A 13,015-nucleotide genomic window follows, 5' to 3' on the forward strand; every position below is an offset into this window, starting at 1 on the left:
ATACCTCTGTGCAGTTTTTTTACTAGAAAAATATTGCCTATTGCAACCCATGTCCTTTTCAACCCAGCTAGTGATGAGGAGCACGTTAGAAGATGGGTCTTACCTTCACAGTCCTGGTCTGTGCAAAGGAGAGGAATACGATGTAGGCCTTCTCAGGCTAATTACTTTTCCCTGAGGCTTGCAGTGCAAAGATGCAGCTGCACAATGGAGCCACTTTGGGTTAAGAAACTGCATAAAAAAGGATCAGGTCCTAGCAAAGGCTGGCAGACTGATAAAATGCAGGCAGCAAAGAGGAGGGCTTTTTAGCCTCTGCCTTATGAAGCTACACGGTGGGGAAGGAGAGATATTGGAGCAGGTAAAAGGTACCTCTAAACAAAGCTCAAAATTGTACATGTTTAATATTGCAAGATAGTTTAAAGAAAACTGTACTGTTTCTTAATGCCATATAGAGTATGGGACAGGTCACAAGGAAAGCTCAGTCCATCTGAGAGCTTATGAACCTTGACTCTGTCCCTTTAAATATAATTATTAGTAAACACTTTAATGAAAGAAGCTTTATTCAGAGAAAAAAAGTGGCAAACTACACTGGTAAATAATTTGCCTTGGCAAATAATATTTAAGCCCCTGATTGGAACAGTAATTCTGCTCAGCATTATCATTTGCTTTGTAAATAGACGTGCTTATCCAAACAGCCGAGCTTTCTGTTGTTGTTGATGAAAATGGGAAAATGTGGGGCAGAGGGAATGTGTCACTTCCCTTCCTTTCTGGAAGTCTGTGGTTTCCAGCTATTCAGATAAAGCTGCTTGCGTTTCCATTGATCCGAGCCTTGCACCGCCACAGCAGGGCGGGAGAACAGCGTGGAAAAATAACCCCCGCTCTGAAGGTGTCCCCAGTTTGGGGGGACTCTGCTCCGTGACCGAGTTAGAAACTTCAGGAGCAAACTGGGAGAATGAGATGGGCTCCCAAGGTGCCAAAGCCGCCCCGTCCGTGGCAAGGCCAGCAGCTGGGGCTCTGTGCTCGCCCCATGCACCAAGCCCACTGCGCAGGGTGACGTTTGAGGGTGGCATGGGGAGATTTTCAGCTCGCAGCCTCAAGTGAGCTTCCCCCCCTTCTCCTCGGAGCCAGATGGAGATGCATTTGGTTTCTCTTTTAACCATGTTACTTTTGCGAGGAGAATAAAACAAGCAGGAACAGCTATTGGCCGCAGCAACACAAGAAAGCCCTGCTTTGCCAGAGGAAACCACATAAAAGCGTGCGTGTGTGTGTTTGGGGGGAGGGCGCAGCGAGGGATGATGCCTGGAGCTTCTTGCACTCGGAGCTGTGATTTGTGAGTGAAACATGATGAAATCACCCCCTGGACAAATCACACGAGCCTGTCAACCTCACCAGGTGGGATTACTTGTAGCTAATAGCCCGAACTCCCAGAGCAAACAGAGCTCTGTGCTCACTATAAAGAAAAGGCGACGGTGCCGCGCAGGCTTTTCAAGAATTCTCTAGTATGGCTAAGAAGGGCTGCGTCCACTCACACCAGGTAGGGGAGGAGAGGAGCATGTTTGCTTTTAGAGGAGGAGTAGCCCGTCTCTCCTGAATAAGTTCCTACAAAAAGGAGCGTTTCAGCTTCGGAGAGAGATGTTTTATTCATAAACCCCTTCTGGTTTGTGTTACTCTCCAACGGTGACGCTGTCAGCTGCTGCTCCAGTGATGGGAACTGCAGTGCTGGGGAGCTTGAACGTATAGAGGACCATCTCTGCCCCTTTAATCGTAATGCTCTTAGCACCGAAGCCCTGCTTTTTGCACAGTTTGCTCACTTTGCTGTTTTACTTTTGCAGGTTATATCTTTATTTGCTTTTGCCTTTGGAGTAAATGTCTGCATGGGATTTACAACAAATCGATTTAGGAGATCTGAAGAATGGGATGAGGGCCCGGTCTCAGGTACAGTAATGAATGTAAATTGTACATCGCAATACCCTTATGTTATATACTGTGGCTAGAAACCACTCCTACTCCGAAACAGTAGTTTGCTTGTTCCTTTTCCCTGTAGGATATAGAGAAGAATAAATAACTCGGCGAGCCCGAGTCAGTTGACCTTTGGGACTCACCTATAGGTCTCCTATTTACTTAAACTTTTGCTCTGTGTGCATGTGACTATGGAAAATCTAGCTTATTTTAGGACTGAGCACTGTCAGTCTCACAGAGACCGATCTCATCAGCTCCTACGTAGGATTTGCTGTGTTTTGTGCTCTGCACAGTTTCCTTCTAGAGCTCTAAGAGACACTCCCCCATGGGTTTAAGGGTTTTATTTTGGTAGCTATTGAAGCGGTTTCTTGCAACTTGATTAGTGCTTTCAAGAGGCACTGGTGAGAAAAGCTTTTGGGATTTCTGTGGCTCCTGAGGTCATGCTGGTTTGTGAACAGTAGACGGCAGACATCTGACGGCGGAGAGGGCCGGGGAGAGGAGAGCAGGTGTTCGCCCAGATGTGCTGTCACCGAGTCGTCTCTTTTTCTTTCACCTCCTACTTTTTTCTTTGGAGGAAAACAAGAACATGCCACAGAAGGGACTGTTGTTTGTGTTCTGGGGCAGTATAGGGTTTTGTGAGCTCAGGCATAGTCCGAGTGGAAAAATATATAAAATGGAAAACTAGTCTTTTTTTTTTCTTAAAAAAAAAAAAAAAGTAGGCTTGACTTGTGTCTCTGTTCCTTCTTTTGGCAGGAGAAAGAAAACTTGTGGTCATTGACTTAGAGCTAGTTAATACAGCTGAAGTGAAAGGGTTGCATTTGCAATACTCGTCTGTAAGGATAGCTTGTGAATTTCAATTATAAAATTGTTTACCATGGCCTGAATTTGTTGTGTTCCTGGTAATGAATTTGTGTCCCTCCCTCCCTCCCACCCCCCCCTCCCACCCCTGGCTCCGTGTTTCACAGGAATTGATGTCTAATCACAGCCGTAATCAGGGCTGCTGATCATTGAGCAGAGGCATTTTAGTTAACCAAAAAGACAGCAGCTCTTGCTTTTGATCTTTATACAACAATTAAAAAAAAATTGCTTGAAAACCAGATTGATTTCTATTTTTATCTTCTAGTGCATTAACTGTAGAGCAGTTGTGTAGTGTGTGTAATATTGACGGGAAGGATTTGCATTTCACGTCTTCAACACCTGAATGCCCATTGCTTTGCTTTCACTGTTGACTGTCTAGGCTTTAGGGCAGGGCTGTTCAGCTGATTTTTGCTGAAGCCCCAAAGCTCTGATATTGGGGACCCATTGCAGCTCACCAGTGCTAACTCTGCTGAGCCAACCAGCACTGGTCAACACCACCAGGGCTGGCGTTGGTAGCTGCCTGCTGTTTCCAATAGCAGGAGCTTTAGCTCAGTGTTCCAGGAAAATCGGAAGAAATACAGGATCACTTGAAAGAGGGCAGGACATGGGGTACTTTTGGCAGTCTCTTGAGAATTTGCTTACAGGTGGGATTGGAGCGGCACCTGGCATAGAAGTAGTCCAGTCCAGGGTGCAACAATGAGAGTCAGAAAAGTAATGGAGGGGTTTGTGCCTTCTGTGTTTACGCAGCTCGGTTATTTTTATTGCAGTAAAAAAAAAAGGATGTGATAGCAACGAATAAAGTATTATAGTCACATCTGTCTAAATGAGAAAGTAAAAGGTTACACTGGAGAGGTGCTTTTCTTAACAAAATCAAAGCACTGTGATGAAAGAACCTATTTAGGCTCTTCTGGTTGCACGACTTGCAGTTGTACTTCTTCAGAAGCCCAGTGCAATGAAATATCTAGAATAAAAGATTGTTATAAATTCTTTTTCAACTCCACTCTGCTTTGGCTTATTTATTTCCAAGTTTTTTGGTGTTCAGAGTTAATTATTTTGGGTTGAAAAAACACTGTCTCTTTACCATTACTGTATATGACCAATTTGTTCTTTCTCCAGGGGTATGCCATGATTTGCAAATTGCAAATTTTAGTTTTCATCTAGCATAGAACTCATCTACAAGTCAAAAACAATATGGGTTTTTTGCCAGTCTCTTATAAATGCATGTCAAAGAAGTACCATAATGCCTAAACCCCTCTTGTTCTCTTTTGATGTATGTGTACATATATATGCCTTTATACATTTAGAATGTTTAATAGTTGTACCCAACAAATTATTTCATTGAAAAACATTTTTTACTTAAAATTTCTAAAAGGCATTAGAGAACCAAGGCTCCCATTTTTTTATATCCTTGCCTTTGTAAATTGTTTACTTTGTGAGCTTCCTAGACATCTTTGTGAGCACTTTCAGGGGGCACTTAGTAGTTTCTTGAAGCATGTTCCTTGGTCATGATAGGATGATATCTTAAATTTTGGAAGGAGACACACTGAAAATTTTCTATCGCTTCTCACTGTATTTCTAAGTATGTCATTGAAAAGGGAGTCCTATCTTTCTTGCATTGGTACAGTTAGGACGTATTTTTAAGTTTATGTGACCTTTCGTTGAAATTTTACTCATTGCAATGGCATTCTATAAAATGAAATTCAGGTTCATAATATAAATATCATCTACCAAAACTGGTGTTCCAGATGTTTTTTGTAGGTATTTGGTTGATCCATATATGTTCCATATAGGATCCATAAGATCCAAAATGGCAAATTCTTACCAGATAGTCTCCTTCCTGTAATGACTATGTAAGCATGTCTATATTGTGTAGTCCTATGATTGAAATACTGCTGGAAGTGAACGGATTTGATTTTTTTTTTTTAAATATTGTAATCAGATAGAATCAGAGCAAGTAGTTCGATATGGCGCTTTCCAAGGTAAACATAACACATTTACAACGGAAATGTAACAACCTCCATGGACTGAATCAGGAAGGCACTATTGTCCTGTGTAACTCTTCTGTCTCTAACCTATGACATAAGAGACAATCCTTGGGTGGTTGTTTTGAGTTTAGTTGGCCAAAAAAAAGAATGCGTGGGAAAAGATGTAAAAAGCTTTATGTATTAAGTAAGCAGGGGAGGATCTTCATGTTGAGATCCCTCTGCCTGCTGCATGGTCTGATTGCAGGAGCTGTGGAGGGACGCAGGAATTTGTGTACATTTGTTCTGTACAGGGGCTTCTGTTAATTTGAAAATGCTCAGCAGGGATGGAGCTCCTGGTGATATATTTTCAAACTATTCTGCATGCACCAGTACCCGTGCCATGGCATTGTGCACGACCTGAAAATCATGGTCTGGCTGCAAAGGCAAGGTCAAGCATGATAAACAAAGGAAGGATCTTAATGTGTTCAGAGATCAGAGGAATTAAACCAAGTCCTCTTTTGTGTTGCTAAATGGAAAGTGTCCTACACTGACTCACAAGGTGTGACTTGAATTTGCTAAGTAATTTGGGATAATTTGTTACATCAGTAATGAAGCGGTTGTCAAGAGATGTGAAAAAAATAACTGACAAGGTAGCTGGGGTAAACCTTTCTTATGTGAAACGGAAACCCTACTTGCAATTATAGAAGACGGAGCTAGAGAGGAGCTTGAACAGCTATGTAGACCTTCCCTGTATCCCAAGACGTGGTCAGTTATTACTGAAGTGCTCCTGACAGATCTTGGTTTAACCTGTTCTTCAAAATCTCCAAGATTAGAGATTGCACAGCCTCTGTGGGCAATTTGTTCCAGTGGTTTCTTGATAAATGAGCTGCTCTTAACAACCCCTAGACATTCCTTGAGCTGCAGTTGACTCTGTCCCTTATGTAATCTGCAGCCAGATTTACACCTTCTCTTTCCTAAACGCTTGTTGACATGTGGTTTTTGACCTTCTGAAATCATCTCCCTCTCATTCCTTTGAAATGGAGAGGGCAGTGCCAGTCTAAGGGATATATGGTGTATGTTACTATGTAATACCTTTGAGTCCGTAATGCCTGTGATTTGCATCTTACTGGATCTGTGATTATGTATTACCTGGCTTCCAAAAAGGAAAGCAGTGGAAGAGGTTAAATAACATGGAAATATTATTTAGTAACAGATTTTCAGAAGCATTTGGCAGGAAACAGCTGTCATTAAAAATAAGGAACAAGACTTCATATCTCTGAAAATCTGAGAGCTTTGAAACAAAAGTCTGTGTGCTTTGAAACAATTCTCATGCGATTAATTTCTAGCATAGCTTTGTGGCCTATTTATGTAAGCAAAAAAAAATACTGATCTGTGTGTTGCCAGCATAGATACATGAACTTTAGCTTCTTGGAAATGCAGATGGCCAAAATATTGATGGCTTATTAAAAGCATGCTTGTGGGGTATATACCTATAGAGCGAAACTTCACTCTGTGTGTGATGTTACTTGCTCTGAGCATTACTCAACTGATGACAAAAACACAAAAGCAGAGAAAGACACAGTTGTCTACTACTACCTTTTCCAGCAGTCCAGAGTGAGCCTTGCCACTGCCATGATCCATGACTGCGTCCGTGGTAGGTTTGGTTTTCTTACCCATTATCGTGTTGTAGAGCAGATTCACTGCCAGGTTTGCCCCTGAAGTGGTTTATGCTGGTGTCCAACCAGTGCCAGTGGCACTCCAAGGGAAGTAGTGGAGCAGTAGTACTGGGGATGGGAGCTGGTGGGACACCAGCTACTCCAATGTCACTTCCGCACTCCCCCTTCATCTACTTTTCCATCCATTCTCACGGTGCTGGGATAATGCTGTCTCGTTTGGGAAGAGATTTGCCCTCAGTTTATGTGGAGACTAAACTCTCAGCTATGTAAAAGAGTTGGGGAAAAATATATAAGAAAAGATCAGAGCAACTGTTTCCCAAAAGTGCCATTGCATCAGTCCTCTTAAAATCGTACTGCTAATCATGGTGAGGTTTGCCAAAACCAAAACCAAACCCAAACCGTGGTCTAAAAGAAAACAAACCCCAAGACAATTGTAAAGACCTAATTTTAATAGGTCTCTCAAGGAACAAGAGGCATTGTGAAATGTTCCTTGGAACACCTCTGTTTTAAAGAATAACTTACATTCATTATTTTATTTCATAAAATATTATTAAGCCTAGAGAGCAGCACACAATTTTCCTGCTTCATATAAGCTGCTATGTAGGATTCTCTTATAGGAAAAATGTATAAAATGTATGAAAAAGTAAGTTTTGAGAAAAGAGCAGAGAAGTACATGTCTGCTTTGACAGTAAGGGCCCTTACTAATAAACATAATTATTGAAGTATAATACATTATTCATGGTTTTCAGACTGGCAGCCCTCCATTTAGTTATACACATCAAATATATTGTACTTTTGTATTTTCTTAAGGTTTTATAATTTAATGCTCTGCAGAAGCCCACCAAAAAGCCTTGCTTTACTTCTCCGTTAATTTATAGAGCATCTTACAGTTTTCTTTCACACTTGACATTGATTTGGCGCCTTCCAGTATACCAAACCAAGCCCTGCTGACTGCATGTAGATTAATCGCAGTCCTTTCCTATGCAAACGGCCCAGCCAGCCATGAAAATGTCACTTGGTTTCTGAAAACAAAGGCCTGCTGCTTCTGAGGAATAGCTGCAGCTCCTGGAATGGGGCCTTGGAGACTTCAATACATTTCTGCTAATGATCTCTTGATTGCTACAGAGGTAAAGCCAGAGCTGTTTCTTTGCAGGACGTTATCACAGCACGCTGCTTCCTTCTTTTTTTTTTTTTTTTTTTTTCCCTCCCCCAAAAGAGCAACCATTTTGGAATTTGTTCTTTTGTGTTGTTTTTCTGGTTTTTGTTTCTTCAAGCAACCTTTCTCCTCTTCCTGCTCCCTTCCCTTCCCCAGAGCAGGGCAGCTGAGGTTTTGCTCATCCGAGTGGCTCAGGGCTGAGCCGCCCGTCCCACCGCTGCTGGCCTGACAGATGTTGCCCTGTTTCTTGTTCCACACAGTCCTGTCAGATTCCCCCTGGATCAGTACCTCTGGCTCCTGCAAAAACAGATGCTTTGAACTTCAAGAGGCAGAGCCTCCTGGCTGCCGCTGTGACAACCTGTGCAAGAGCTACAACAGCTGCTGCTTCGACTTTGATGAGCTGTGCTTAAAGACAGGTACGATGGGTCTCCTGTCCCGCACTGCCAGGCGCTGCTGACACCTGGTTTCTGCCAGAGGTCGGGACCTGCCTGATAAACCGTTGCTCCCTGCCATAACCTGCATCTCCTCCGCACCTCACCTCGCCGGGCAGGCTTGGCTCAGCCCAAAATGCAGCCCAAGTTTCCTTGCAAGGAGCAGTAGGGATGTGCACCTATCGCTCCTCACTGCTGGGCTTTGGCCATGGCTTCCAGGGCAGAAAAAGCAGGGTACTGTTCATACTACATGAAAAGTGGATCTTCTGATACTCAATTAAAAGCAATAATCAGTGTTCAGGCACCAGTTTGACCTCCAGGTTGCAATGAAAAGAGACATGGTAAAGGCTGGAGGTTGGTCATTCCACGTCAGCCATCCTTTTTTCTCCCACGTGATAACTTGATACTGGAGGAATTAATGCTCACCTGTGGGCTGTGCATTGCGGTCACTCATGAAGGCGCCTCTGAACCTGGGTGCATTGAAGCGGTGTGGGTCCTCTTGGAGTAAGCTGCAGGTGACAGGCTGGGCTTGTTATCCTTGCCCCAGACTCCAATTTCTACATGTCAGGATGCATATAACACACTGGTAAAAATGTTTGACTCCAATTCATTGGACCCTGGGGGATGGAAATACAGCACTGGGTTCATTTTCTTTTTGGTTTTTTCATGAGTCCTAGGCAAGGAAAACTTCAAAGAGGGCCATGAGTTATGTTTTACTTCTTAGCATAGTGCATTTAAATTATTAGTTGTACCCATCTCCTTGAGTGTTTACACAGTGGTCAAAGTTGACACAGGTGCTTTCTACTTTTGCCATTAAATATTTTCTTGCTTTATCAAAGAATTACACTTACTAAGCAGCCAGAAGAGAAGTCTAATGATTAAAAATATCATTGCCAATGGTTGTGCCATACTTGAGGGTCCCGAATCCCTTGGTTCTGTTTATGATGATATAATTTTAATGGTTTGGTACCAAAAAATGGTGAGCTAATCTGGTATGAAAAACTACTATGGTTCCAGGCCAAAAATGTCTGACTTCTATGCTAACGCTGGTGTAAATGACTGCAGAATGAGAGGCTCTTTTTGAAGTCTTTCAGCACAATACAAGATGTTTGCTACCAAAGGGCAAGTTTTCAGTTCCTCAGCCTCCTGTCCGCAGCGCACCATGTCCACATATGTGTATGGATACCCACGTTGCCCTTGGGACTGTTGTGTGAATTGTCATATACTCCCACAGGCATTTATTAAGGCAATTATCACATGTACAACCTCTAAATATTACATATTTATAGAAAAAAGCCACAAATGAATGAGAAAAGGGTATAAAAGGTGTTGATCTGGTGTGGTGTGTTTTTTACTGGGTGCATGTTTTCTAAAGTGATTTTTAAAGTTTCTTGTTGGTTGGGCCAGGACATGGAAAACCATATGCTTACATCTTTAAGCCTTATTCCAAAGTGTAGCAATGTACCACCTTTGAGAGAGCACCCTAATTTAGTCAAGCCCTTCCATCCTACCTTCATGCACAAGATGAGAAGAGCTGGAGTGTTTTACAGCAGCTGTGCCATGTTTTTCCTTAGAACAGCAGCTCTTGTTCCCATAACTTTGCAGTTGATTCTGAATCTCACCCTGTGGGTATGGAACTGATGGGAGTAAAGCACCAATTTACATCCACATAGTCTCTTTTCAGCTTTCTCTTATTTCCTATGGATTGAACTGGGGACTCAAATAGTTGGGAGAAAAAGAATGGATTTACTCAAGAAACACCAGAATTCTTAGTTTGTGCTCCAGGCCCCGCCATTTATCTCTCAAAATACTTTCTTGTCTTCTCCTTTACACACTTTTTGTGACATTCAGGTTGTACAAACCCTGGAGTACAGCACCTGAGGGTAGCAGAAGCACTTGAGTGTGGGTGGAGGAACCCTCCTGCACCTGCGGGACACAGGAGTCTTTTTTTGTTTCTGGTTGACGTACCTACTTCAGAGGTCTTGAAATCACTAAAATGGGCCCATAAAATTTACATCCAACTTTAACGACTAGATTGTTGTCATTATGGCTTGAGTACTTTTTGTTTTGATTATTATCTCTCATTCTTGCTTACCTTGTGAATGATTTAGCTCGGGGCTGGGAATGTACCAAAGATCGTTGTGGAGAAACCAGGAATGATGACAATGCTTGTCACTGCTCTGAAGACTGCTTAAGTAGAGGAGATTGTTGTACTAATTACCAAGTCATTTGCAAAGGTACGACTTTGGTCTTTCTACCTCTTATCTTTCCAAACCTGACATAGGACAGCCCTGTGGGTATAGAATTTTCTTCTAAAGAAGGAACCCTCTCCTTGTTTGGTTCTGATTTTTGGGAGGAGGGGGGAAGAATGGGGAATTACATTTGTAATTTTTTTGGGCACTAGCAGAGGTGAATAATTCTAATTTGTTGATGGTAGAAGGGTGTTGTCTTTGCCTGTAGAGATACTGATGGAAAGAGAAGAGGCGTGGGTGGTGAAGAGTTTAGAGTAAAACAAAATTGTTCAGATGCGCTTGTCCGCATCACAGGGAAAGCAGGGATATCTGATGGTCTTGAAGAAATGGAGCATTCCTAGATATGCTATCTCCATCTCAAAGACCTCTCGACACCCCCACCACAAAAGCTCCTGCTCAAACTACTTGGCCTAACACCTGTAGGTTTTATTTCTTGTGGGAAAGGGATTTTGAGAATACAAGGGCTGTATTTCACAGATGGGATGTACAGGCTTCAGAGGACATGTTGGTTGGGGATGACCATGCCACCTTCTCGACGCACCATGGCTGGAGTACAGCCTGCACTGGTTGGTGGGTGGATGGGCTGTGAAGGCTTAATTTTCATCCTCTACCCCAATCTTCTGGAGCCAATCTTCGGCCTTGTGTAATGTATCTCCCATTCAGAGCAGATCTTCTGATCCTTGGTAATGAGCTCTACAGTTTCTCACTTTTGTATCTCAGCTAGTTCTTAGTTTTTTCATTCGTTAACTTTACTGGTGGAAGGGTTACAGTTTGAAATTTTTTTCCACACCATTTTGGCCAACTGCATATGTTAAGAAAATTATAACAGTCCAGATCCATACACTGAAAATGGACTTTTCTTCTTTACTTGAGGTTTGCTGTTGGGAATCCAAACGATATATGTATCTTCCAGCAAGTCCCCATAGATTAGGTTCTTCCCCTTCCCAAAGAAACCCCTTATGTGAGACCACTTAAATAGTGGTATAATTTTCAGTTCCTGCCTTTTTTGTGAGCTCCCTCTTACAAGGGTCAAGACAGAGGAATTTACATGTCTCCAGTTTTAATGTACATAATCTTTGTTTAATTGGCTAATAACAAATGATCTCAATGACCCTGGCACTCTGACAGAAGTAAGCCTTATGTGAGAACAGTGTTTCCTCTTTATTCATGCCTTTGCCTATCTGGGGATAGTGTGTTGGGTTGGGTTTTTTTTTGGTTTTTTTTGTTTTTTTTTCTTGGAAATTGTCCCTCCACCTCCTGTCATGGTCAGTTGGAATTGCTGCAGGACACATTTCCTGCAGATCTTTTCTATGGCGTTTTTTGTTTTGTTCTTTTAATTGAACTGCAGTTCCTTTAAGAGTGCCAGGTCAGGAAGCAAGCCTCATTAGCTAATAATTTGGTTTTAAATTGACCTGTGAAAGTGCAAGTCATAAGCCACTCTATGGTGGGCATTCAGCAGTGAAAACCTAAAGAAAATGATTACATAAAGTAATTTTAACTAATATAGCTCTGAAACAGTATTAATGCTTTTTTTAGCTGTGTCTGAGTCTCACCTGATCCATGAGCTGATCAGCTCTATAAACCAGCTGGAAACTATTTAGAGTTGTTTTTCTTCCCCAGAATGAATTTTGTTTTGTGTCTTTAGCCAGCTGAATCAGCTCATGGAGACATCAGAGCTGGTGGGGAGGAGGGTGGGAATTCACAGCCAGAAGCAGCACCTACCTGTTTTTGACAGATCGAAAATAAAAAAATTTAAATAGATGGCCACTGTGCCTAAAGCATTACCACTGTCTTCTGTGGTCAAAAGGACACTTTTAACTCCAGTTTTAACAGCTACTTCTAGGAGTGCTAGTTTGGCTATTCTCGTTGAATAGAATATAACCAGATCATTTGTTCAGCTTTGTGAAAAGACCTCCTCATTATTCATGGGAAGAAGGACAAGACAGTTCATTAACTGCAGCTAGACTTTTTTTTTTTTCATCATTTTTTGTGAAACCTGTAGCTGTGTCCACAGACTTTTATTTTTTTATTTTTTTTTAAACTCCAATGTGACTTTTCTGGTAGGAGAAACCCACTGGGTGGATGATGACTGTGAAGACATAAAGGCTCCTGAATGTCCAGCAGGGTAAGTGTTTTGCATGCAACTGCAAAGTCAGATGTAGCAAGGCCAATGGTCCTGGCTCTGCCCTGGACCTCTGAACACCACATTTCTGCACTGGCCCTGTCACACAGCCTGGATGCTTGTGGGTTGGATGCTTTCCTGTGCTTCACCATGTGTACAATGAGGCAGATAGATAGATAATATTGTAACACATTTGCCTTTGAGCTGCTGCACGAGTAGTGGTGTATGTGTTGGGCTGAACTCTTGGTCTTTGATCACCTGCCGATGGGTTTGCCTGCTTCACTTACCCATATAGGGAAGGTAACCAAACTCCCTTGAAGTCAGTGGAAAGGTTTAGGTTTTTCTGATTTCAATAAAATTCAAGTTGAGTCATATGTGAGCACAGTTCGGGCCATTTTTTTTAAATTTAATTTTGTACTTTTAGTGTTGTCTTCCTAAATGAAAGGATTTCTAAATTGCAGTTGACTTAGTGAGGTATTTGAGCACATGAGTAACATTGAAAAGTAAGCGGTTTTGAAACCAGTTGGCTCACTATTATCCTAAAAGGTCAGCATCTGCTCAGGTGCTGTGTCGGCTTGCAGCTCAGTCTGTGCTATTAGG

General features: G+C 42.2%; 1 protein-coding gene across 7 annotated transcripts in view; it reads left to right on the plus strand.

The window, feature by feature from the left end:
• The first annotated feature begins 1,269 nt into the window (after positions 1-1,269).
• Positions 1,270-13,015, plus strand: part of ENPP2 (ectonucleotide pyrophosphatase/phosphodiesterase 2) — a 59,614-nt gene continuing 47,868 nt past the window's right edge. For 2 of the 7 annotated variants that reach the window (XM_054191633.1, XM_054191634.1), the window contains exons 1-5: positions 1,270-1,389; positions 1,830-1,932; positions 7,871-8,026; positions 10,153-10,278; positions 12,358-12,418. In XM_054191633.1, coding sequence (XP_054047608.1) covers positions 1,339-1,389; positions 1,830-1,932; positions 7,871-8,026; positions 10,153-10,278; positions 12,358-12,418 — 497 coding nt within the window. In that variant the 5' untranslated portion in view covers positions 1,270-1,338. The other 5 variants (XM_054191637.1, XM_054191639.1, XM_054191635.1 and 2 more) reach the window with 3 other exon arrangements.

Source organism: Rissa tridactyla, chromosome 2 (genome assembly GCF_028500815.1).
Source record: "Rissa tridactyla isolate bRisTri1 chromosome 2, bRisTri1.patW.cur.20221130, whole genome shotgun sequence".
NCBI lineage: Eukaryota > Metazoa > Chordata > Aves > Charadriiformes > Laridae > Rissa > Rissa tridactyla.